Source organism: Falco naumanni, chromosome 3 (assembly GCF_017639655.2).
Source record: "Falco naumanni isolate bFalNau1 chromosome 3, bFalNau1.pat, whole genome shotgun sequence".
Lineage (NCBI taxonomy): Eukaryota > Metazoa > Chordata > Aves > Falconiformes > Falconidae > Falco > Falco naumanni.
In genome coordinates this window covers 27,348,875-27,375,462 of record NC_054056.1, presented here as the reverse complement: position 1 = coordinate 27,375,462, position 26,588 = coordinate 27,348,875, and the positions used below count along the sequence as shown (strand labels likewise).

Sequence of the window (26,588 nt, the reverse complement as noted above, 5' to 3'; positions counted from 1 at the left end):
AGACAGTGAAGTGAAGTACCAGGAGAAATTCACCGATTTAAAAGTTCATTGCTGTTTTACCTTTTTTTTTTTAAAAAAAAAACCAAAAACAACAACCAACTCCATATGATGGACAAAAATCAGCATCTTGACAAATTAGTCAAATTAGCCTGTCACCATCCTCATTCCATGAGTTTCTATGCACACGAGACGGCAGAATTCAGTCCTCAGTTTGCTGTCGTCTTTGTATCGTGACAGTCTCTGCAGTGTAAATTCTTTGGCTTTCAGTTGTGTCTAACATGGAACATCTTATGCACCAAAGAATAGATCCATATTATAATCCAAGGCACCACAGAGTGCATGGTCCTAGCATTCAAACTTATCAACGCTTACACCTTGGAAAAAAGTTAAGGCTCAAGAAGCATGGGGAACTATTTTACACTACTGTAGAACAGCTGAATGGAAAAAAATAATTAAAGATTGTACTACTCGTTGTTCTCCCAGTACTTGGAATAAGGAGCAGGTCAGCACAAAGTCTGAATTCAGGCGAGGGTAGGAAACACGTCATCAGCTCTGAAGTCTTAACTGATCGTTTAATATTAACGGAGCAGTTATAATAGCGCCTGGCCACTTTGGCTCTATGGAAGTAGAGCACAGTCACTCCCCTGGAGCTGGACGGAAGCAGCCTATGAAAATCCACGTGACACACGTACGCTATGGCATCGGTAATGTTCAGGCACGTGTTACAGTACCATCACTTCCATTATGGCTAGACCTCCCATGCCGAGAGGATTAACAGGAAACAACCAGCCTGGTATCTTCCAAAGGTGTGTGTGTTTTCAACCTCCCGTGACTTTCCATTTCTTAATGAGCAGCTATATTAAGACAAATAGGGTTCAAGTACAGTTGTAGAGGCAGAAGTGACTCACAGCTGTAGCTTTTACCTTTCTAGCAATGGTGGGCAGTTTCTAAGGATTACTTTTTAACCAAATCTAACCTGAAGACAAAAATATTCTACTGGTGCCCTTAAGCTGGTTTTCTTAATGTATTTTAGTCTCAAAGGAAACCATTTACACTTCATCGCGGGAATGTGGGAACGCAGTAATACTACCAATGCTGAAAATATTCTCAGTTTGCACAGTAACTACTTGTTAGTTTTCCTTCACACACAGGGTAGCATGTCTTTAACACACACACAGAGGGAAGATGCCAATGTTTAGTACATTCAATTTCCTAAAAACAAACAAAAAAAATGCCCCAGTCCCCACCCCCACCCCCAAATACACTGTTTGAAAATTAGCAATGATTGAAATCCCTCAGCTACTGTACAAAGACAGCCAGGGACAGAGCATCCAGACTTTTATTACAATTCATCCCTTGCCTGACGCAAGACAAAACTATGCAGTGATTCAAGGTCTCTTGTTCCATTGTGTTCACTGACTTTCTTTCCACCTCGGAAAAGCAGAAGTGTAGGATAACCACGTACCTTCAAAAGACATGCACACACACACACAGAGAAAAGAAATTTGTTACTAACGTCCAAACTCACTGGTATCCTTCACTTGTCTTTACCTGACTCTGAAAAGCCACCAAACTCCTCTAGAACAATAATAAGTCGTCGTAATTTTTTTTAAAAAAAACAACAAACGAAACCCAAACACCACAACAGAACTTCTAATGCCAACCTGCCATTTCTGAACATTTGTAAGCGAATGAGATAATACGCGTTCCTCTAGGCTCTTGGAACGGCAGCTCCAGCTCTGCCTTCGGCTGTCTGCCTACCAGCACCAAAAACTTCTTTTTGTGCCCCCCCGCACCCCCAGAACAGAACTTTGCCTCAGCTACCACCAGACTGCGTTGGTGCTTTCACAGAGGGAGGAGTCTTAAAATTAGGGACTTCTTCAGCTTTATCCAATAATGAGAATGACAGTCTGAACAAACAGGTCAGGAAATAAAGGGTGTCACCAGGTGCTGCTCTACCTACCCCTTTCTGGCTAAGGGGGGACACAGCTGCGCTGTCACCAGGCACCCGCCACACAGCGGCCAGCTCGGCTGCACCCTGGAGCCCCGTCACGTTGGGTACACAATACTGTGCCGTTCATCTCGGACCTTTCACACTTACCGAAAATCTGTTGCAGACGTTACGTTCCACGGTGCAGTCTACTTCTGCTATTTTGACATCAGTCAAACCTGGAAATTGCTCTTTGGCAAGGTTCTCCCAAGTTGGAGCCAAGTTCTTACAGTGACCACACCTAGAAACAAAAGACAGAGATTTGTTTAGCAGATACACCTTCCAGTTTATCTCTGCTGCCTTGCTGCAATAGCTGTAAGTTTAGCTAGCTGCCTGTCCTATCCCCTGATGATTTGGCCCTGCAACTCCCTTGTACTCTAATGTCAGTAAATGAGAGAAGAAAACGAGTGATTTTAAGTAAGTTAAGCACTGAAGTAGTTTCTGGCCTTTGTTAGCCTCATCTGGAATGGTATTCTGGACGTCGGTACACTGAACATTTTACCCTACAAAGGAGTATGAAGCCAAATAAAGATGAGCACAGAGAATATTTAAATGCAGGGAAAAAAAGAGATCGCTTAGAAACAAACACGGTTTAAGTAAGGCACAGGACGTCTGTAGTGAAAATTAAGTCTTCAGGTAGCATATGCCAGTTACATAGCCTGAGTTTAATTATTTAAACGAGATTTTAATTTCCCTAATAAATTTCTTCCAGTTCCTAACGCCCTCCCTGACCAATGTACGGTACTTTGAACTTGGCTTAGCCAAGTTCGTAAGTTGAACTTCTTACTGCCTTCAAGAAGAATTCCCAAAGCACTTAGACTTTAAAACTGCATTGCTCATTCTGTTCTAACCCAGCTGCACCTTAATTGGGTTATTAAAACAGCCCCGTAATTGCCTCGAGGCTGGATCAGGGCATTTACAAAAATAATGAAAGATGTCTCAGCAAAAGTTTTCTTAATGCAAGCCAATGTATATTTAAACCACCTTGTTAATACACAGTGACAGTATAAAAGCATTTCTGACCATGCACAAACGCTACTAAACCAGGATGATTTTATGCTTACTATGCAAGTTAACATTAATATTTACCCAAAACTAACTGAAAGACAGAAGTAGCAAGCAACATAATATTGTTTGCCGAGCCCTACATAAGTTAATCCACTTGGAAGAGAAAAAGGTCATTTATACGCAGAGCTCTACCACTGTATATATGAGTCTGACTTTCGGAGCTAAAACTAGGATACCAGCTATGTAAATATAGGAAGTATTTTCCTAAACGGTGGCTTTCTGAACATCGCAGCCAGGGAGCACAGGCTGGTTTAAGAACTTCACTCTGCATCCTGAACCACCATTTCTCAGCCTGCCATCCCACAACGATCCGATCTGTGAGATGCAGCAGCACGCCATTAGAATCTCATGAGATGAGCAGATGCTTAAAGTCCAATATTATTAAGAAAAGTTAATTCAAAAGGGACCGTTTCTTTATCTCAAACTTTTCCAGAAAAAGTTTCTCAGATAACGAACTCCTACATATGCCAACAACCCCTGGGGTTCAGAAATCAGACTCGGAGCTGCTTTGTGCGTAGGTGTAAACTGAATTTACCAGCCAGTTCTGCTGGTGGCGGCGTGGCAGCACAGGCACATTGAAGCTCAGTCCCTCGCAGTGCACAGAGAGGATAAAGGGAGTGAAGAAAGAGCAGCAGTAAATGTGAAGGGGTGTGCACGTGTACGGGCTGGGTATTGCTTAACACTGCGGTGGCAGATCCTTGCCCACATCCAAAAGCAGATCTTTCAGATGTAAGAGAGCATAGAAGTGGCTCTCAAGCAGCAAACCAAACTGCGGTAAAAAAGGTGACGACACTGGAAAAGACTGCATCATTGAGATTATGTAAAATGAAACTTTCCCTAGTACTTCTTGCCTACAATAAGAAACACATTCATGCCTGCTGTCAAAGTTAAGCTGCAATATTTTGATACTCCTGAGCACATTTAAATAGGAGTTGCATTTGTTTGTGTGGCTTTGTAATGGTAACCTTTTACTGCCCCCCCCCCCCAATATCTTTTTATATTTTAGATACTGCATTAATGGGATGGCTAGTGATGAAATCAGAGATGTGTTATCTTTCACACAGTGAAATACAACTTAATTTTAATCCTTCCCCCTACACTAGGCTCCCTTCTGTTGGCTAAGAGACTGGGCCCTGGGTGAGGAAGATGGCATGCAATTTTCATTAAATTCAGTCCACGCACAAGTAAGATGAAGCCTATAAATCCGAGATAAAAATGCAAAACCTTCTTTTTTGTCTCTTAACAGTAAGAACAGGGGGGAAGTATTTGTCCTATGAGTTCGTAATACTGAGGTCTTACCCCAGCTCGGGTCCCAGGCTCTGCTGGATTTGCGAGTAATGGGACATTATTTCCCCACCCAGTGCTTTCCATTGGGTGTCTATGCACCGTCTGCCTTGGGTCACTATGAGAACATACTGCACGGAATATACTCTTGAGAACATCTCAAAATTGTCACTTGTGCAAATTAGGTTTTTGTCAGTTATTTGAAGAGTAACAGCCAATTATTCATAGTTCTACAGTCTGTACCAATTCCCAAGTGCTCAGATTAGGCTTCCAAGAGAGGCTGGCTGTGGCAGGATCGGGCCCAAAGGCCAGCGTGCTCTGCTTTCTGAAGACTGGCAATTTGGTACCCTCACCTTACCCTACTCAAGGGATAGCAGCTTGCTAAGTCTGTGGCAAAAGCTTCACTCTCCTTGTTGCCCAGCATTACCTGGAGGCTGACGCAGTAAAGCTTCTCTATCAGCCTTTTCACAGAGGGGAGTCCCAGGAAAGCTATAACAGTTTGAGCTTTTTTGCTGTACCTTTTCCCAACACACGCGTTCTTCAGTTAATTCATGTTTTAAATCCAGACAACAAATACAGTACTACGCACAGCTCAAAGACCTACAGCAGCTAATGCACCGACAGCTGAGAACTCCAATAATCCTGAATAAGCACAGGTGCAAACAACTTACCATGGAGCATAGAATTTAATAAAGGTGATCCCTCTAGCAATGGTTGCATCGAAGTCTTTTTCGGAGAGAGAGAGTACTGCAGCCTGTTCAGAAAGTGGGGGGGGGTGGGGGGGGGTGGGTGGGAAGGGAAGAAAAAGAGAAAATAAAAAAGAAAGAGAAAAGAAAAACAGAGAGGAGAAAAAAGTCAAACCTTTTTGTAGATACAACATCAGCCAAATGAGCTTTTAGCTACCTGAAAGGGAAACTCAAACTGGGAAATATACTATTTATTATTGACAATATAAACAAGAGTAGCAGCAGCACACCTCACTGTTACCCCTCAGCTACTTTCCTCCCCTAGAGAGAGGTAGAGAAATGCGTATTTCACACTGAATCTCATCCGTAATTGGAGAAACAAAACATCCCTATTTTCAGGGGTTTTGCCCGTATCCGAATTTTCAGTTGTTGGGGGAAAAAAAAAAAAAAAAAAAAATCACCTTCATTGTAATACACCGTCACGCAAATCTTTCGAGGAACAACCCTGAGAGGAGTTGGCTTGAAGCACATAATGACCATCTGAGAGTTTAATGAGGTATTCAAGGCATCCTAATGATGTCTTGACAGCTGTTCTCTCTCTGCTATATCCCTGTGTTGCACACACGAAACAGTTACCAGAAACACATATTTGCCTGTCAGGAGGACATCACTACATCACTACACCACACTCACATGGATGCCAGGAAGAATTTTTACTCCTGATAACATCAGGAGCAATGGCATGGGAGTGATGGGAGGACAGCATATCATCTGCAGTGTCTCATATGAGAGCACAGAACCGTAACAAATTTCATTTCTGTGTGAGAACTTAGGGGTGGGAGGGATTAAAAATAAATAAATTGCATGCCTACAAAAGCTTCAAACTCAAATGAAAGCAAAAGAAAAGCAGAAGCGCAACTCACAGTATTACCAATTCTACTTTATACCCAGTAAGAGTCTTATGAAGAGAAGCCAAAAAGAAACTTGAAATTAAAATTACTCAGTACCTTTAAACATTTCTGTCAATAACTGTTAGTTCATGCAATTAAGTTATTTCATTAAGTTGAACTTTTATTACCTCTAAAGAATTATTTAAAATTATACTTTTGATTATTACATAATTACAAATAATTAAATGAAGAAAAACAAGCAGTAAACACATATTCTTCTGTTCCAAATCTCCTAAATGGGTATGTAAAACAGATGTTCCAAACATTTAGATTTTAAGGTGCCAAAGCTGAAAACCCCGTAAGAATCATCTTCCCCACAATCTGCACAGTAAAACAAATTCAAAAAATCTGTAAATTACTAACAGAATAGCAATGTGACTATGTTCCCACAAAAATAGTATCAGATAGCTCAATTTTAGCTTGGTTTCTTAGGAAAAGACATCTTACGCGATCACATAATCTGAGTGTCTGATGGTCACTCTACCTTAATCCATCTGGATCATTTCTGAGTAATTTAGTGATGTCTGGCAAAGACAGAAGAGAAGTCTCACAGACATAAAAGTGCAGTGAAAGGGCTGGCAAGTACTTGGCCCATGTAAGACGTGGGGGAATTCATGCACAGGCTCAACACCGGGACATAAATTTGGAGTCTGAACTCGTTGGTTTTGCTGCCCGCGGTACCAGCTGTGGGTAACTGCAGTGTTTGCTGCTACACGGGCTAGCCCCTTGTTTCAAAATTCATGAAAACAAAACCAGAACAAAGGTGTCTGAAGATGAGCGACCAAGAAAAGGTGGCATCCAAAGCTGTGATGTAAAGTTGCAAAGACAAGTTGAGACCTACACTGTGTCTACTATTATTTGGCAAAAAAATCCCCCCCAGTTCTTCCCTGCTTGTATGTGTGCTGGTGCATGCAAAGCGTAAGTGGGAATATGAATCACATGTGGTTTGTGTTAGTTATTCCTATAAAAATAGAAAGACAACTAATTACTTTCTGCATTGTACCAACACCAGCTCATTAGGATCTTCCAAATATGAAGTCAATTTAACAAAAAATTAAAATGTGACGGGTATAAAAAAATTGCAAATCTATGTTATCTGTAATGTCTGGTAAGCCACTTTACGCCAGATGAGTAACGCTGCTGGAAAAGTCAACTGGGAAGGGTCATGTTTTCATATGAGAAGCTGCATATAAACTGTATTTATATGAATAATACTGATGCTTTTTAATTACCTAAGTTCATTCTACATCACAAGGAAGCATAAATCACCGTCCCTTATTTTCTAGGCATAAGTATGTTTTCCACGTTTCATGAAAAAGTATGCTTGAAAACCAGCCCTATTTTCTCAACCTCACCAATTTTACATTCAGCTACATGAAAAATGGCTGATGAAATGCCAAAGGGATTTAGAAAAGACAGAAAACTAGATGTCATGAAGTACAACTATGCAAAGGTGATAAAGTTATTCCGGTCAATTCCTTGACAACATTCATAACCCCTGTAGCTCCTACAACCAGGATTACAATAAGCCTCCAGACCCGAGGAGCCTATTTGTCACAGGACACATCAGCCGCATTTAGATCAGTCTCCATAATCTTTGCTTGTTTGTTGTTTCTGCAAATAATCTGTGAGTATAGGAAGGACCCTGGCTTGTTTTAGGAGCTTAGCAGTATGTGCCATCTTCCTGGGTTCAAATGAGAATCTTGCAAGAAATGTTCATCTCCATAGCGATGAAATACACTGTCATACAGCCTGAGGCGCCAGCAGTTCCGCAGACAAAAAAAAAAAGACCGCATTTATGCCACTCTGTCTAAACAACTTACTGTAACCATACAAAAGCAGCCAGATTTTTGTTTTTTCCCTCTTGTCCAATTAGTTCATTAAGTCAGTCAAAGTTTCACTAGGATTGATGGTCTGATTCCAGTCATTAATTACTAAAAAACTAACCAGGAAAGTATTCGGTACAGTTTCCATCTAGAACTTGTCAAGCTACCAGAGAGAGAGAAACTCATGGAAGACTCGGACAGGCTGCTGGAAGTTTGAACACTTCTAACATCACTGCAAAGTGCAGGAGTACTTACCTCAACATGGGGGGGTTCTGGGGGGGGCTGCGGGGCTTCGGTGGGTTTATCTGCTGGTGGTGCTTTCCCAGAGCTCTGTAGTTGGGAATCCACATACTCCTTTAAGGAATCAAAGTCCCTCTTCCCTTTGTACTGGTCACCCTACAATTATCAAATAGTTTGGATAAGAGTGCATATACAGTTAATCCAGCAAACAAATAATCACCAGAAAAGCCTAAGATTGCCAAGTGTAAGCACATCCATAATAAATATGATTATCTAGTTGTTAAACCTCTCCACGGCATTTCATTCACTCCACGTCTTCGGGATTTGCTATAGATTCTCCTGTACCGAAAGGGAACAACCTAAAATTTCCTTGAAATGAAAGGTATTTTAGAAACGTAGAAACAAGTTTTAGAAACTTTTCCACTTTGACCTTCATCTCTCACTCTAGTCAGCTTTTTCAAGGTTTGGGGTTTTTTTGAACCTAAAGCTACTGCAAGGAACAATAAAATCCCCATCGCTGTTTGGTGGTGGTCTCTGTTACCATGAGAGCTCTGTCCAGTGCTTCGACAGGGCTGAAAGCCTTGACTTGCATGTTACCTGACTACAGAGTCGCTCCCGTGGCCCACACGCTTGTCACACATCCTCAAAACCCCCGAGCAGTAAGGCAACGCTCCCTGGGTGCCCAAGTTCACCTGGGAGCAAGAGAAACCAGCTGCCTGCTGTGGGGCAGGCACTTCCAACAGCACCGCTCTCACAGAAGTTCAGTCACATTTTTGAACCTGCACATAAAGCCCTCAACCAGCAAGATCTTCGAGAAGCCACAGCTTGCCTTAGAAGCTTCCCCGTATTTCAGGTACTTTCACAACTCTAGAGGACAAAAATCAGAGCACCTCTGAGCAGCTTCTAGTCTCAAATCCAAACAAAAAAAACTGTCTCCAAACTGACTCATGCATGACTGCCCTCAGCACGCTCTGTGAAAATCAGTCCCAATTTCTCAGTTCACAAGAGAGATCATCTCTTCAAGACGCTACATATGCATTTTGGATAAGATTCTTGAGTTTTGGTCCCATGAGGTGCAGGCTACAAGATGCAGCTCCTTTCACGGATGAGGAATGCTCTTCAAGAAACAGCACACAAGCCTCCATATGTTGGAAGGAAGAACAGACACCTCTCCAACTCTTTCCTGTATCTTTGGAACTTTCTACACATTTTTCTTCTTTTGCCATTGATATTACTTGTAACTAAAGCCACTTTCCCCACACTGGGTCTAAATCACAAAGAAATGCAAGAAGCCTGTACCTGCTTTTTTGAATCCATTTCAGCAGGGCAGGGTCAGTGCCCATTCACTCATCCCGGGGTTTCTGCTGCATCTAACCAAGAGGGATGGTGTGATTCAGTTATGACAAAGGGGGTGATGGTATTAGGGACAACAAGGCTGGATGGCTGAAGCAGCTCTCCTCCTCCTCTTCCTCCCCACTTACTGAGCAGTACCATAGTAGCCAGAGAGATTTCCAAGAATTTCTGGGTCAGATTATTGGAAAGTTGTTGGGAGTTGGTTTGTGGTTTTGTTTTAAAATATATTTTATCAGCCCATGAAGAAACATGCGATTCTGGTGGCAGTATGCCACCAGGGAATACCACATTGCCAATGGAGAAAAGCCAGTCTGATGTCAACAGAAATATACTGTTCAGACTAATGGCTGAGATTCAGCTTTACCAAATACAACAACAGTGATCTGACTTTTTCTTCCACAGCACTCTTGATTAAAGTAACTTCAGCAAGTCAAACTTTAATAATTACAAAGGGTCCAAAAAAAAATAAATTGATCTGGCTTGTTGAGAAAAAACACAGCAAGCTTTTCTAGATCAAGATAGTATGGCTCTGGCAACGTATCTTGCCGTTCGTATTTGATAAATAAAAATAAAGCACGTGGAAAATCATTCTGGAGAAACAGCAGAAGACTTCCTTAGACTCAGGGCACATAGAGGCAAACATTTCATTAACTGAAAACACCTCTAACCTTGGACCCGCTACCACATTTCACTTGAGCAACTCCCTCAGCTTCCAGTTCTGCTCCTGACACATGCCAGGCACCGCTGCTCGAGCGGTAACACGGCTGTGTAATTCCTGTGTGAATCAGGTTGGGATTCAAAAATCCAGGTGCTCCTTCATTTTAATTCCACGCAGTGACCTGATCTTACAGGGGTGCTGACACCAAACCTCCCAGGCACCGCTATGTACTTACGGCTACCTTCTCTTTAGAGTGTCACAAAACTGCCACAAGCAACAGCCACTAAAGTGGACTGAGCAGGAAAACTTTCACCTCTGATACTGTAGATGTTCAAAAAGGAATGCAAGGTGAATGGGGCAAAATCCCAAAGCTTAGCAGGTAAGAGCTGAAAGCAGAGTTCTGGGTTCTCTGCTTGCAGACCTATTTTTCATGTCAATTCAATACATACAATTAATCTTGAAAGTGTGAAACAGATGCTATTTAACACTACTATTTATAATATGTTTATTTGTTGCTGTTCACGTGCATGGTATTCGTAAATATTTTGCTTCCCCATAACTTCAGAATATTGTAGTTCTTTGAACTGCTACAAGGAAAAATGCCAACTGGGCCCCACAGGACACTCCCTCACAGTGTCATATGAAGGGTTCAGATTTATTAAGGAAGAAAATTTGCATCACTTAGGCACCACTTACAGATAAGAACCTTCTGATACACATTGTGAAAATTACACTATTTTTTATTATTTCTATTTTTTTTTGTTCCATATGTTTTTGTGTTCCATAGGAGGTAAGGCATTAAGATAAAAGTAAACCCAACCCAGAATTCTTTCTCTCACAGTAGTGTAATTGGAGATACTGCTTGCAGGTTTATGGACATCACACCAGTTATTTGAGAGCACAAAGAGCAAAACGTCTAACTTTTATCTGTGGAGGAAGTACACCTCTTCCAGTACGTGACTGAACCTCCAGCACCTTTTCTCTCACAAGCAGACTTCGTATATGCCCACCTGTTTGATTTTTTTTCCAGGACACAAGCACAGTCCAAGTATTATTCAGAAAAAAATTGGTGTGATCTTTTGCTGAGCTTGCAGACTTACCTTCTCACCATTTCTAAACCACAGGAGTGTGGGATAGCCACGAACTTGGGTTCCAGAGCAGACTTCATAATGCTGAGTACAGTCAACCTACATTTGGGAGAAAAAAAAACCACAAAATTATTCAGCGCATAAAATAAACATACAACAAGCATCATCGCTTCTCTTATGTTCAAAATCGCAGAAAAATACAGAAACGAGCAAGATAATACTTAGCAAAACTCAGTACTAAGAACTGTCTTGAGAATGATTATACCATGTAATTTCAGAAGACGTGTCAACAAGTTAACTTCACTCCACGGGAAGTTCCAGTGCACAGCAACATTTAATTCTAGTATGTCATAAACCAATCTGTAAAGTTATCAGTTTATAATCTTTTCTGAAGCAGAAAAAAAACAGGTAACTTCAGCGTTGGAGCCTTGTCTTGACTTGGATTTTGAATTTTACATTAGAAATACTTTGCTCCAGATCCCTGAAGATCAATTCCAAAGATTAAACAGCATCCAGCCAGCAGGCATCATTGCTGTGAAGACGCTATTCCCCCAGATTACATAAAGGTCATGGTTCAACCATCTTAGAAACAGTTGTGTTTCTTGCTTACTTACAGACTTACAATCTTAGCCAAGACATGTTTCAAGCAATTTCACAAGGTGCAGTTACACAAAATTGACTAGGCGTCAAGAGAAATCGTAGTTGCTTTATTAAATAGCAATCATCAGTAACAGTAACTGCAAACATGACAGACAACTGAATAAAATGAATTTTTTTTTTTTTTAATTTTTCTCTGGGTATCAGAGAATGGTAACTTCAAGAAGATACTTCAGCTAAGCAAAGATCTTACCAGACAGCAAGCAAGGTTCTCAAAAAGTAAATCAGCAGATTGCAACATCTGGTACAGACAGCATCAAAGGAGCAAAGCCTCCAATATTTTATTCTCAGGGGGAATCTAATTTTATATCCACCAGGTTTCAACATTATATGGATGTCTTCTGCAAAGTTCAGTTATGCTGACCTGCTCTGTACATCTACAGCATACCTAAATTAGCAGACTTTCAAAGGCAATAAAAATAATTTAAGGAAGAAAGAAGTCTAGTTCATCACCCCTAAACAACAGCTGAAAGTGCTACGAGGGCAGAGGCAGGGGAGATAGCTGGGGTTTCGTCCCTCTGCAGGACTAACACTGCAAACTGTTACACAGTCTTTCAGATCAGTAGAACCACTCTGAAAGCTTAAGGACACAGAAATTGAGCCTGGTCACTTTTCCGCCGTGAAATACAGAAGGACTCACATCATGTGCCACCTGGACTTAGGTATGGGTCAGCAAATAAAGCCAGTAACTGCAATTGCCAGACCACCTCCATACCTCTGCACAGAAGTCACTCCACGTACAAGTAACAAGCTCCCATGGTAAATACACCACAGAACCTGGTTATCAAACCCTAAGGGAAATAGTAAAGCAGGACAAGGTATCAGTTTTTAAGGTGGAAGACCCCCCTGAAACCTTCAGAAAGTTCTGTGGAGGTAAAGAGTGTGTGGGGGGAAAAAACAACCAAGAAATAATTAATCATAAGCAGCCCTGTAGGTCTAAAGCTTGCTAACAAATCCAATGCTGTAAAAACCACATTAGAAGTCACTTTCCCACTCAAAATAAATACTAAAATCTATCAAGTTCTGACAAAGGGGAAGCACAATAAAGAAACCACATCTCAAAATATTACTCCCCCCATCCAAAGCATTACTTATTTCCAGCTCTCTCTGAAACACAAGGAGCTAGCTGTGTTTCCAAGCCCTTGCTTAAAATGAGGGAGTCCTGTCAACTGTGGATGTGCAAGAAAAACAATAACCATCCCAAAATTCAAACAGAAACAATGACTATAAAAGGATTTAAGAGGTGACAAACAAAACAATTGTTATTTACAAATCACAGTATGAAAAGCATTATATTTGGCTGAAACATTTATTCACACAAAACACATTTTCAGACTAAGAGCACTTCACCTACCTTGCCAATCTTGACAGTTTCCGAATGCTCGAAGGCTTGAGCCAGCTGTTCCCAGGTTGGAGCCAAAGCCTTGCAATGACCACACCAAGGGGCAAAGAATTTTATAAAGTGATTACCTTTTAAGTGAAAGAAAAAAAAGGAAAAACCAAACACATTTAACTCATTTGGAATGAACTTGGCTGCAATTAAAGACTAAGTCCTAATCTCAGACTGCAAATTTATCACGGTATTTCCTGAGTTAAAGATAGGAAGCACTGAATCAAAGGCCAGGACAGAATACTTCAGCAATTAGGTTTTCAATCTGTATGCAGTCCTACAGTATTGCCAATTTCACTGAAAATCCAAACAGCTTCACAGCCTCAAGCCAACAAATGAGATATTAAAACTGGTATTTTGAACCTAACCATTTGATACAATGTCTAAATCTACCATATCAATCACTTGCCCTATTACAGAGTAGAAAGAACCACCAAGGAACATGTGTTTTGTAACAGCATAAATGAAAGTAAGTATTAGACTTCAACTTAAACACTTCTTTGGAAACACCACTGCATTAAGTCCATGAACTACCTAAACAATTTTGTTCAGCTTTCCATACTCCTTTTTCTGCCCTGCTCTTTGTGTTTTCATGTCAACTAATGAGAAATCACTGCCTTTAGCAGGTGTTTGCAGTGTTTCACAGAGGAGAGTCTCTGTACTATCTCCTACTGTTTAAAGTATAATCTTAATTACAGAGTACCAGAATATGTAAATTCCTTCATTTAAGATTACTATTAACTCAAGATGCTGCGCAGTTTTGCACACAGCAAGGCAAGGCTCTGTTAATATGAAATAAAAATTAACTTAATTAAAATAAGGGGAAAACAATAACTTGAAGGAAACACCAGCATCTAGAGAAAAGCTCTTTTTAACAGAATTATTCATAATTCTTTGAAGACAGCTTTGGGGATGTTATTACCAGAGTTCATTTCTAGTTTGAGGAAGTTCACGGAAGGAGGTCAGAGGAAAGGCATCACAAGGTAACTAGGAAATGTAACCTCCAGCAGCAGGTGTACTCTAACTTGCCTGGTCTGCACATGGAAGACTTTCAAACTGATCAACGTGGTTTGCTTTGGTCCAGTAAACTGCAAACTGAAATTTCTCATGAATGAATAAGAACATCTAGTCAAAATTAGCAATTCTGTACCACATACTCTGATACACTGTCCTCCCCGATAGAAAAAAATTAAAATTCTTTTTGCCCTAGAGCACCAAAAAGGTAAAGGGAGACTTCTTGAGAACAAATGTCAACCTTCCAGCAGCAACTGCTAAGCCTCCTGTTAAGTTTAAGCACTGAACTACTTGTAACTGAAGTCAAGAGCAGACAACAGCTTTACAGGTGTTCATAAACCTACTCAGACATCAGATACAACCATGAGAATGTCCCTTCTATGAATGACAATGGATACATAATAAAAAATATTGCAATAAAATATTAAAACATTTACACATACACAAAACAACCATCTTCTCAGACTGTAAAGTTGTTTAACGTTTAGCATCTCCCTGATGGCTTAGGGAAAAATCCATGAAGAATTTTGATGTAATTCTGTGTTAATCCACATAGGCTGGGAAATTTTAAGTTAGCCGCACAAAACACTCTCTTATGCTTGAAAATATTTCTCATCAGTTAATGGTTACTTTAAGAAGCTCTAGTATCTACCTCACGGGTGGTATCACATGGGCATAGATAAAATTTAATCTGGCCTTTGTTTTTAGGAAAAGAGATAGAGATGGTAGGATCATCTCTTGTTACAGCAGCCCAAAGTTTGCTCATTCTCTAAAAAGCCACCATGTGCGGCGTGAAATCTCCCATGTTAGGTATCACTCCTGGCATTAATTATAAAGCTTCCAGACAAAATATTTTTTAAAATGGCCAAACAGGTGAAGTGTTTTGCCCACATTAAATTCTGCAGGAAGGAAGCTAAACAATATCAAATAAGGGGCCAGACTCAAGTGGGATGGGGGCAGTAAGGAGGAAGCGGGTGGATTATATTTATCCAGAACGGCAGCCTGGGAGTAAGAACAAGCCAGCATTTAGGGAAAGAGGAAACTGGACTTGCAAAAACACAAAGTGAGTGGCAAGGCTGTGACTAAGCAAGGAACTCAGCAAGAGACAGTTTAGTCAAGCAAGCCCCACTAGCTTCTTCCATGTGATTAGGGGCTTGAATTTTACTGCCTTCTGAGTGCAGTGCCGTTCTTAAACTTTCTTATGGTCTGCAATATGTAATTCAACTCCTGCATTTCTATACAGTCGGTAGTTTGGTCCTCTTTCACTAGGTGTTACTGGAAAACAACAGTGGGAAGGAGGTACCCTGAACACTAACAACTCTGTTGCAGGCTTCCCACTACTGATGCCTCTGCAAGTATGCAGCAGGTTTGCATGGCAGGGTTTTGGTGGCAGGGAGGCCACAGGGGTGGCTTCTGTGAGAAGGTGCCAGAAGCTTCCCCCATGCCTGACAGAGCCCATGCCAGCCAGCTCCGAGAGGGACCCGCTGCTGGCCAAGGCTGAGCCCATCAGTGACAGTGGCAGCGGCTCTGTGATAGCGTATTAAGAAAGGGGGGGTGGGGGGCAGGGAATCTGCGTCAGCAGAACAGAGTGAGACTATGTGAGAGCAACAGCTCTGCAGACACCAAGGCCAGTGAGCAAGGAGGGGAGGAGGTGCTCCAGGCGCTGGGGCAGAGATTCTCCGGCAGCCCATGGTAAAGACCACGGTGAGGCAGGCTGTGCCCCCAGCCCGGGGAGACTAACGGTGGAGCAGACCCCCACCCGCAGCCTATGGAGAACCCCACACCGGAGCTGGGGGTTGCCCACAGGTGCTGTGACCCCGTGGGAAGCCCGTGCTGAAGCAGGTTTGCTGGCAGGACTTGCGGACACATGGAGGGAAGAGCCCAGGCTCAAAAAGGTTTGCTGGCAGGGCTTGTGGACTTATGGGGGCCCCACACTGGATCAGTCTGTTGTGGAAGGGACCCACACTGGAGAAGCGTGTGAAGAACAGCCACGCATGTGGGAATGGCTCATGTTGGAGAAGTTCATGGAGAACTGTCTCCTACGGGAGGGACCCCATGCTGGAGCGGGGGAAGAGCGTGAGGAGTCCGCCCCCTGGGAACAAAGGGGCGGCAGAAATGAAGAGTGATGAACTGATCCTAACTCCCACTCCCCGTTCTGTGCTGCACTGCTTCCAGGGAGGAGGCAGAGAAATCGGGAATTACATTAAACCTGGCAAGAAGGGAGTGGTGGGGGGAAGGTGTTTTGGTTTTTTTCTAATTTGACCGGTACTAAATTAAACTAGTTTTTCCAAGTTGAGTCTGTTTCACCTGTGACAGTAATCGCTGAGCCATCTCCCTGTCCTTGTCTCAACCCAGAAGCCTTCTGTTATATTCTCTCTCCCCTCTCCGGTTGAGGAGGGCAGTGACAGAGCAGCTTTGGTGGGCACCTGACGTCCAGCCAGGGTCATCCCACCGCAAAGCAAGTATCTCTTGCTTATGAAAAAAAGTTACCTTCTGCTATGTGCATCTTGAAATTGTCTGCTGAGAGTTCATACATTCCCTGCTTAGGTTCAGGGGCTTTTGGTGGTTCCACATCAGATTCTGGATCCTATTAATAAGAAAAAATAAATTTTATTTGTTTTGTACAGTACACACACAGTATTTGATTCCTGTATCACACCACTCAGTGGTAGTGTTGTAAACCCTGTACTCTGAAATTTTGAATTCCTAAAGCAATGTCCTTATTTAGCTTGATTTAGGTATGTAGTATTTCCTAATAAATGACTACTTGAAAGCAAAATGTGAAAAAGACTACCACGGAAAAAAACTATCACAGTCACTGGAATAACAGAGTCTTTCACTGGGCTACAGTATAGTCACAGAGCACAGTAACTGCTATGGCATTCATCACATCACCATATATTAATACACTTCGATTACATAACGGTTCCTCCATAGCATCACACAAGAGTTACATCTGCCATCGCTCCACTTTTTAAAAGTAGTTGGTGAAAAAGCTGTTTTCCACTCCCCTAATGCTGGAAAGAGGGACAGAATGGCTTCATGAAGGCAGCAACAATGGGAAAAGAGCAAACGCTTTATAGGCATAAATGGCAGCAAACCCACTGGCCCTTCAGCAAAAGCAAGTGACTACTTTCTAGATACTATGGTCAGAGCTGGAAAGAATTGTTTAAGAACCTCGAAGTACATCTCTTAATTACCATTTAATGTTTAATTATTAAAAAGACTACGTTTATTTAAATATAACCGTGTTCTAACTGTGGCTCAGCAATCACTACAGCTTTATATTGATTAGAAACAGCAATCACAAATGTAATTTTAGGCAAGGCTTGGCTACTATATGTAAGCGCCACCCCTAAACCCAAGGCTTTTCCTAGTTACAGTATTAGCTTAACTTGCCTAACCAATTATTTTAAACCCTTTCTTTAGGCTACAACATTATTAGATAATAACTGAGCTAAAGATGGCATCCATGTTTTAAGAGATAATTAAGCCCAACACAAATGCAATTTATAACATATTACAGCTAAATCGCTTTTGCTATTCTGGAAACATTATGGCCTACAGGTGTCACCTGAATTGACGCTAAGAATGGTATCCTAAAATCTCAAAATGTTAAACATTAAAAACTGCATTATGCACTGCAGTTTGGAATACAGGAAAGAAAGGGCAGGTCACAGGACGACAGCTTTAATTACTGTTCTGACTTATGTGGAAGCTGTTCCATAGTTATTGCCACCTGACTTTTATTCTCAGGAGCAGATTTCCTCCTAGAAAATGAAACCTAATGAGCAGAAATGATAGATAAGCAAGTCTGCAGAAGGCAATATTTCCTTTTCACTTACAGATGGTTCCTCAGTTAGTTTCTCCAACATCCAGTTTTCCAGTGCCTGGAAGTCCCGAGGGCCTTGGTATTTCAGAGGTTCTTGTCCTGGTTTAAGCAGCTTTAGGCTAAAGGATCAAAATGTAGAAAAGAGTGAGGCAAAAAATTTCACATAGGAAACATTCTCGGAAAGCTAACGCACTTTGCTAATCCACAGCAATGCAGCTTGGGCTGCAGTAACAGCTCTCTTGGCTATTGACATCAGCATCAGGCATCTCCCTCAAGTTAAAAGGTCATTGCTAGAACTTAGGATGCTTTTTCATTCCCATGCAAGCTTTTAAAGGAGACTTTTGAAAAAGCAAAAAGAAATACCATGCTAAAAATCAACATAGCCTAATATTACTTTATCAATAACCAAGAGTGCCTATGAATCCTGTATCAGTTTGTCAAAATGCATCAATTTTGTTTTGTTCACCCCTCTCCAAAGGAAAAATACCCAACGCTTATTTTCCCAGGAAATCTTCTCATGTTTTGTTCCCCGACTGCTCCTGGAACGTAGGACTTTTCATGTGGTATTAAACTGATTAAAAACACACTGAAACAAGTCAACAGGACAAGGAGATAAGTGACTGCTTGTAGGGACTCAAGACTTCACAATTGTAACATTTAATAATTGCTATCAAAACTTTTCTATGAACTACCTAAAGCTCCTTCTATTAAATATTTAAGGTAAAATTGGAAATATACTTGGTAAAGGGGCGATATTGACTTTGGACCTAGTCTAATTCTTTAAAGCAAACATAGTTTCAGTTATTACTGTCACCTAGCCCTCAGTTCCCCTTGCCAAGCTGTCATTTTGTATTGCTGCTTCTTTTTCTTGAAATGTTTATCTCTCTCCTTTTTCCACAGTTGGAAGAAACTAATATATGAAAGTGCTGAAAAAACACATAATGCAAATACATTCAAAAGAGAGAGGAGCTCCCACTGTCTTTTCTATTTAAGATATTCTTGAATGTTCCCTGTGATGATAGAAAGTCAAAATCTTTTGAGGGGAAAAAAAGGCAACTTCATAAGAAGAAAACAACAAAAATGAAACAGAAAAACATCTAACACACGCCTCATGGCAATACTTTTGAAGAGTAACAAGTGAAAAAAAAAAGACAGCAGCTTAAAGATCCAGCTACACCTTTATTTTCTTCAAATGAGGGTAAGTTTTCTCTAGTTCAGTTGAGAGAGCGTTTTGCAGCACTACATAATCCTGAGACAACTGTACTAAACAAGCGCAGGGACCCGGCTCAGCCAGTTTTACTCTCAGGGGTATGGAAAGGGGATGCAGCCTTTCCTTTGACGGGTGTTTGGAAAAAGCAGTGCAGAGACCAGCACATCCTGGACTTGCAACAATCCCTCTGTGCCTGAGGAAGCTGTGAAATTTCCCTTGCCGGAGGTTTTTAAAAACAGGCTCGTTACAAACTGACTCAGACAGGAAGAGAACTGATATCATGAATTCCCCTTCATCTCTATATTTCTATACCTAGCAGATGACTGGCTTATCATTTACACTTTTCAAGCAGATGAAAGCAAGCACTAACTATTCCTAGACATTCAATGACCTTAAAGGGGTGGGGCGGGGAGAGCAACTACATGCCCATTCTTTTTTTTCTTATTCAAAATCTCTGCCACCCCTTCTATTTTACAAGGAACAGCACCACGATAAAAGCCATTCAAATATGCAAAGATGACCAACACTCACTTTCAGGGATACTAGTAGAGCTGTAATACTCATTTTTCTTGGTATTTCTATTGGAACTAAACCACAAACTGCCCTTAACGACAATTCCCATTTCAAAAATGACTTCGCTATCTGTAACTCTCAACTTCTACTCAGTGGCACTCATCTGCATCAACGTGGGTGCGGCCAGGAGCACATGTCAAGGTCAGGCTGCTGCTGGGGTCACCAGTAACACCAGACAAAGTAAGCAAAGGGAAGGAAACTGAAAAATACAGGCTGTGGAAGGGCTGCAGATGATTACGTTCTCCACTTATCCCCACTAAGGTAAGAATTAGCAAAGCAGTTGAAACAACCCCATCCATTTCTGCAAGAAGCTTTAAAGATGACAAGTAAAAGAAATCCTTTTGCTCCTTTTTGGCACACAGAATGGTCAGGGCTGGAAGGGACCTCTGGAGAGCATCTACCCAACCCCCTGCTAAAGCAGGTTCTCCTAGAGCAGGCTGCACTGAGTCACGGCCAGGCAGGTTTTGAACGTCTCCAGAGAAGAAGACCCCACAGCCTGTCTGAGAGCTAAAAGGAAAGCATGCATATCTAACCCAAAAACAGTATCCAGGCTGACCTCTCGGAGATACTCTGGATCACGTTCTGCCTACCAAAGCTGAGGTAGTGAGACATACATCTTTTATAACAGGGTAAGTTTAACAACCTTAAACTCCAAATGAGTTTCTCCTAGATCAATACAAGCACAACTACCTTTAAAAAGTCAGTAAAACATCACTACGCTAAGTGATAATATATCATTTTCTGAGCACCAAATTCACTCAAAAATTTAAGAGATCACCTATACATTAATTATGAACGGTGCAGTGTACTGACAAATTTGTGACAAGTTATTTTTAACTGTTACCAGAGACCAACTTTATCATGCATGTCACAGCTGTATACTGTAAGGTTGCTTGAGAAAGAGGTAATCCCAGAGAAAAGAAAAAGACAATTCTGGACCTCATTTAAACACAGCCATCTTCCAAGACATAAAACAGTCTCCTTTAAAAAAAGAAGAAGAGTAAGAGTAGTATGCATCACACGATACTTGGCAACAGGGTAAAAAGGCTTAAAATGAGCATATGAGGTCCAAAGGGCTACAAAGAAACCCACCAAAAAATTAGCTTAGAAGTTAGCTTCAACAAACTGGCAGAGGATCATGGAAAACTAAAAAAGAAAAATAAGAGCAGACATCCTTTTATACTTACGTAGGGTATCCACGGACGCCAAATTCAGAACACAGTGGAGTATCTGTAGTACAATCTACTTTGACAACGTAGACCTGCGGGTTTTCCATGTTGTTGTATTTATCTCCCAAATCATTCCAAGTTGGCTGGAGACGCTGACAATGTCCACACCTGCGACAGAAGGAATAAGATATTTACTTAATAGTTGCTCTTGTTTAGAGAGGAATGGATCTATGGAAAAGTCATATGTGGAATGGTTGGAGATTCTAGTAAGTTCAAAAATAGTTAAATCAGAAATCTTCCATACTCGAGCAGTGTTACACTAAGCAACAGTGAATACTATTAAGAATTTTAGGACGCTGCAAACACACCTCATGTAAAAATCATCAACAGATGAGAACTTTTTGCTACTATCCTTTTACATTACAAAGCCTACTGAACATCTCCTGAACTTAATGAGGCTATTAAGAAATGCACTCTGTCCTCCAGCTTTCTCGAAAAACCCTGCAAGGCTGTCTAGCTTTCTTTCCACTCTAACAATTTCAAAGTACTGTGTATTTTAGCAGCAAGTAAGAAAACAGTTTCCAGCCTTTTTGTAAGGCCATTTGCGCTTCTGTGCATCACAGGAACTATAACTTGCAAGTCATGAAACCCATTAGGACTGATTCCTAAACAAGGTTGCTCAAGATCTTCCCGTACCATGCTTTGTCCCAGCAGCACACCATTAACTAACTGTATCTGCATATACACAGAAAACTGGCCTCATACAGTTGCTGTAACAGCAGCTCCCTGGAAGCAGAATATGGCTACTATTCTCATTGTTTTCCTAGTTTTCCAAGCCATTATGGCAATACCCTATTCCTGTAACTATGATGAAAAATTAAGGAAAGGATTTTCATTTCTCTTTAATGGCTGCTTTTGACAACCCTCCAAGATATCTGAAAATACATAATTGGATTAACAGAAAACATTCTCAGCCTGACAGTATGAAAACTGTTATTGCCCTTGGCATGACCTAGACAGTCTACTTTGTAAGTAACTATTAAAACACCATTAGGACTTTGGAGAAAGTTGTTCCCATTTAAAACAGTTTCATTTTTACAATGTTTTTGAGTCCACTTGTAGAAAAACTGCATGGATTCCCACCTTACCAGGTATCATGATAGAATTAAGGCAAAAAAAACCACCAACCCAACAACAAAAAAACCTTAGGATTTACTTCAAGATAAAGAACATCTGACCTTAATATGGCCCCGTTACAACCAGGCGCAGTGGATCACACATGCTCCCACTAAGTGGGGGAATACAAACTCCAGTATGATCTTATTTTGAATTGTCACGGTGAAGGGATACAATGTGTTATTACTAAAGTTAAATATTCCTTAAATATTTAACTTCAGACCGAAGCCCCTCCACAGTCAACTCTTTCATGCTGCTTGAATTAAGAGGAAGATTTTGGATTCCCTGGTCCCTTCCCCTAGCAGTTGCAGGGATTTTAAACACTGAATGAATACTAACTGGGGTTAAACAACAGAGCGTGGAAAACTAGGTAAGGCAATCTCAAGTAATTAACCCGCTGTTTAAGTGCAGAACAGAGCTGCCTTGTCCATATTTAACACCATGACCTCTGCTGTACACAAAGTTCCCCCTTCCCTTCCTTCTTCAGATTATGTAAGATCAAATTGAAAATGCTCATACCTGAATCAGTAATCAACTGATCAACTAGTTTGTCACTCCTGGTTTGCAAAAAAAATTCTGCATTACATAAAAGAAAATACAACCCAAGACAGTCCCTAAAATACTTTTTCTGAAATTCCTAAGGTGTAGCTGCAGAATATATAAAACTAGAGAAGTCAAAAATAAAGAGAGCAAGACTGTGCAACATGACACACCTCCCTTTAGCCCCACGTACCTACACAGCCCGTCATCGCTACCACTCTATACCACATCAGCAGGGCTGGAGAAGGAGCCAGTCCTGCTACTGGGGACGGTGGAGACCTGGGCATCAATGAGGAGTCCTGGTTTTCCCTCCCTACACGGGCTAGCAAGGTGCAAGCATTCATAATCTCTGTTTACAAATGTAAATGAAGATCCAAAAGAGACTAACAAGGCCATAGGAAAGATCCACCTTTCTGGGAAAAAAAAAAACCAAAGAAACCCCTGCTTCTTGTACACCACTAACGTCGGGGGGATGGGTGCGAAGACATTATTTGTAAGAGTTTGCGAGACAGGTTGCCCATTTTAACTCTGAGCAACCCTGTGCCACAAGTGCTCGTGCCTGGGGATTATTTTGCTGTGGCAGAATCTATAGAGTACAAGGCTGCTCTACTGCACGGAGCCAGGTGTATCACAGTACCAGCACCTCTCATCTGCAAAACTGGATGGCAGACTTCCCGAGCTGCAACAAGAAGAGATGCAAAGGTACATAGGGACCATATATGTCAAAACTGCAGTTACTGATAAGGCCTCTGCAGTCAGTGAGAAGCACAGACATTTCTGGATGCCACCAGCAGAATTTGAACTCTGCAGCTAGCAAGGGCAGCTCCACAGCAAGACACAGCACAAATCATTACCCAGTTAAAAATGTTGGTAGATCCTGGGACAAACAGGCATAATGATACAAGCAGCACAGGACCAGTCTCACTCTGGACAAAAGAATCCAGCTAAGGTAAAATCCAGTCTAACGGAGTTCAGTTCAACAGCAGCAAAGCGGCGATCCAAGTCTGTTTCAGCTCAGTGGACTTCCAGAGGTTTACCAAGAGACCATGTATATTGAAAAGATCTGTAATGGTCAGAACACCACAATGAAACTGCTGATTTGAGATTCCTTCCAGCTAAGGAAGCAGTGGAATCTCATTCCTTTGTAGACACGCGACTGGCATGGCCCACATGTTAGGAATACCTGGTGCCACTGAGACAGTAACCTGCTTATAGTTCTGTCCCTTGCCAAGTGCAGCTACCAAGAGGGACAGCCTGATGACTGAAAACCCAAGTCATTTGCCATCAGATGTCTAAGAACATTCTTTTTTGGAGTAGCCCACAATATTTGAAACAAATGTAAGACCTCATGGGTACTGCTGCTATCTGGAAGTGAGGCCCTCAGCAACTTGTGTTTCAAGAATCTGGAAGGGAAGGACTGTGCCTGCTTTAACCCAACTCTTACTGGCAGCACTGAGGATGCAACATTAGCAGCATCTGCAGCAATCTGAGAGACAATCCTAGCTGAACGTTGTTGGGTTGTCGGCTAGGCTTGTCCCTTGTAACTACAAGGAGCAGTGCCAAAGCACATGCCTCTGAGAGAAGCATTAGGAGATTAGCACATTAATATCACCTAGGAATAGGGCAAGAGGCTCCAGTACAGACTCCAGGGCTGTCAGGTTGCTGCCTGATCCCACTGACGATAAAACTACTGGTGTGTATAAGCACCCCTCTCAAGCACTTGGGTGTTCCCTTTGTCTCTCTCTTCCCCTTTGAAACCTGGCCCTGTCGCTGCCTGTCAGGAGCCAGGAGTCCAGACCAAGGGTCCTGAAGACCCAGAGATCTGAAGAAAGCTAGCTAAGGGTGTGAAGAACGTGCAGAGAAGCCACAAGTCTGGGAAACGATGCAGCTCCCTCACACTTAAGTTGGGCAGCGATCCTCAGCCCTCCCAAGGGCACCGCGTAGTCCAAGTTTGCAAGGCCAGTGCTCTCTTTCATGCACGCTGAGGATGTGCAGCAAACTCTGGACTCTGCAACAGCCCTTTTGGCACAGGGTGTCCTTACAAACGGTGCCCCAAGATAAAAGCTCATCTGGTTTTAGGGATGCCTGTGAAACAGTCAGTCAGAGCTTGGACAAACGCAGATATCGCCACCTGAAAACAAACCAGAGCAGAAACACTCCCGTTTTGCATAGGCATTTCTTAGGCTTTGCAGCACTCTCAGGCAAAGGTCCTTCACCAGCAAGTCAGGCATCCTCCACTTCTGTGATCTTTAGAGAACAAAGGCAGGCATCTGCTCTTTCAAGCTTTTGCTTTACATTTTTGTATGGCATAAACAAGTCAGTGTTAAAAAACAAAAACAGAAGTACCTACTCCGTTTTGAAAGGAAATCCTTGATTTCAAAGAGCATCATGACTCACGTACATGACTCAATGGCAGCATGTAAATTTGGGATCAAAACATAACTTTTGCACATTGTTCCCTTAACTTCATTTTATCTAAATTTAAGAAAACTTGGAGGGAAGAAAAAAAAACCCAAACCAATCACAAAACAAAGGCCAAAACCCAAACAACCAACCCTAACACAAAACTCTCAATAACCTCTCCTGGATATTCGTAAGTCGAATAAAAAAGGGCCGGGCAAGAGATGAAGAGGGGAATATGAACAGCCACTAGAAAGGTGCAGAGATGAGAAGTACTGTCCTCTTGGCAGCTGTAACATCCAGCAAAGCCTGTTCTCCGGCTCCTCTCAACTCCCTCGTGCCAAACCCGCCAGCCCAGGACAAAAGCCCAGCAGGTCTCTTGCAAATCTGGGAACTCCCCAGCTCCGCTACGGCTGCCTGCGGCCTTGGGGGCACAGCACTGCCCTGTGCTGCTCCCACCGCAAATTCACCCTTGAGTTTTGCGATTGCAAGGAGAACGTAACTTCAGCAACGAAGGCACCTGTGAGACTGGGGGCACAGGGTGCCGGTCACCACACCGCAACTACGGCCACACGCAGGGGCCGCGGGCTCTCGGCCTCTCCGAGGACCCCGAAGCAGCCCGGGGAAGGGCAGGGGGGGCGGCAGGGGCCGGTGCAGCCCAGCAGGGCCGGGGATGGCCCCGCTCGCCCCCCGCTGCCCCGGCGCAGCGCCAGCCCCGCCGGCCCCACGCTCACCCCGCGGGCCCTGGGGAGGGGGCGGCCGCCGGGGCCGGCCGAAGCCCCCGGCAGCGCCAGCCCGGCCGCGCAGGCCCGGGGCCCGGCACACGCGGAGCTCCAGCTCCCCCTCCCCGGCCCGGCGCTCGCACCCCCCGCCTGCCACTTAACGCCCGTGTCCCCCCCGCCGCCCCCGGGGAAGGCGCCCGGCCCGGCCCCCGGCCGCTGGGGCTCCGGGCGGCGCGACCCCGAGGCCGCCCCCGCCGCCGGCCCGGCCGCCTCCCGCCGCCACGTCAACGGGGGAAGAGGCGGGCAGGAGGGCGCCGCGCCGCGCCGGGCCCCGCCGCTCCGGATACCCACCACGGGGCGAAGAACATGACGAAGTGGGGGGCGGCGGCGGCGCCGTGCCGCAGCATCTCCGCGCTGTAGAGGTGCCGCCCGTGCGGGTCCGGGTCCGCCTCCGCCGCCGGGCCCGCGTCTGGGCCTGGCTCCGGGCCCGGCTCCGGCTCCGGCTCAGCCCGCCCCGGCCGGCCGCAGAGCACGATACCGAGCACGGCGAAGGAGAGCAGGAGCCGCCAGGCCGGGCCGGAGCGGAGCGGAGCCATCGCAGCACCGGCAGAGCGAGCGGCCAAACCCCGGGCGGCCCCTGCCGCCTCCGCCCGGCCCTCCCCGCCCCGCCCGCCCGCCGCGCACGGCGCCCCGGCCGGCTCCGGCCCCCGCCCCCCGCCCGCCCCCCGCACCCCTCCTCACGGAGAGCAACAAAATTGCGCT

The 26,588-nt window shown here is 43.3% G+C and overlaps 1 protein-coding gene across 1 annotated transcript; it reads right to left on the bottom strand.

Moving 5' to 3' along the window:
- Positions 1–76: 76 nt before the first annotated feature.
- TXNDC5 (thioredoxin domain containing 5) lies at positions 77–26,483 on the bottom strand. The gene is made up of 10 exons (XM_040586479.1): positions 26,178–26,483; positions 21,007–21,156; positions 18,050–18,155; positions 16,695–16,791; positions 13,155–13,270; positions 11,156–11,242; positions 8,060–8,200; positions 5,014–5,096; positions 2,102–2,231; positions 77–1,465 (listed from the first exon to the last, which is right to left on the bottom strand). The coding sequence occupies exons 1-10, from the start codon at positions 26,420–26,422 to the stop codon at positions 1,343–1,345; spliced, it is 1,278 nt and encodes a 425-aa protein (XP_040442413.1). The 5' UTR covers positions 26,423–26,483; the 3' UTR covers positions 77–1,342.
- Between the last annotated feature and the right edge of the window lie 105 nt (positions 26,484–26,588).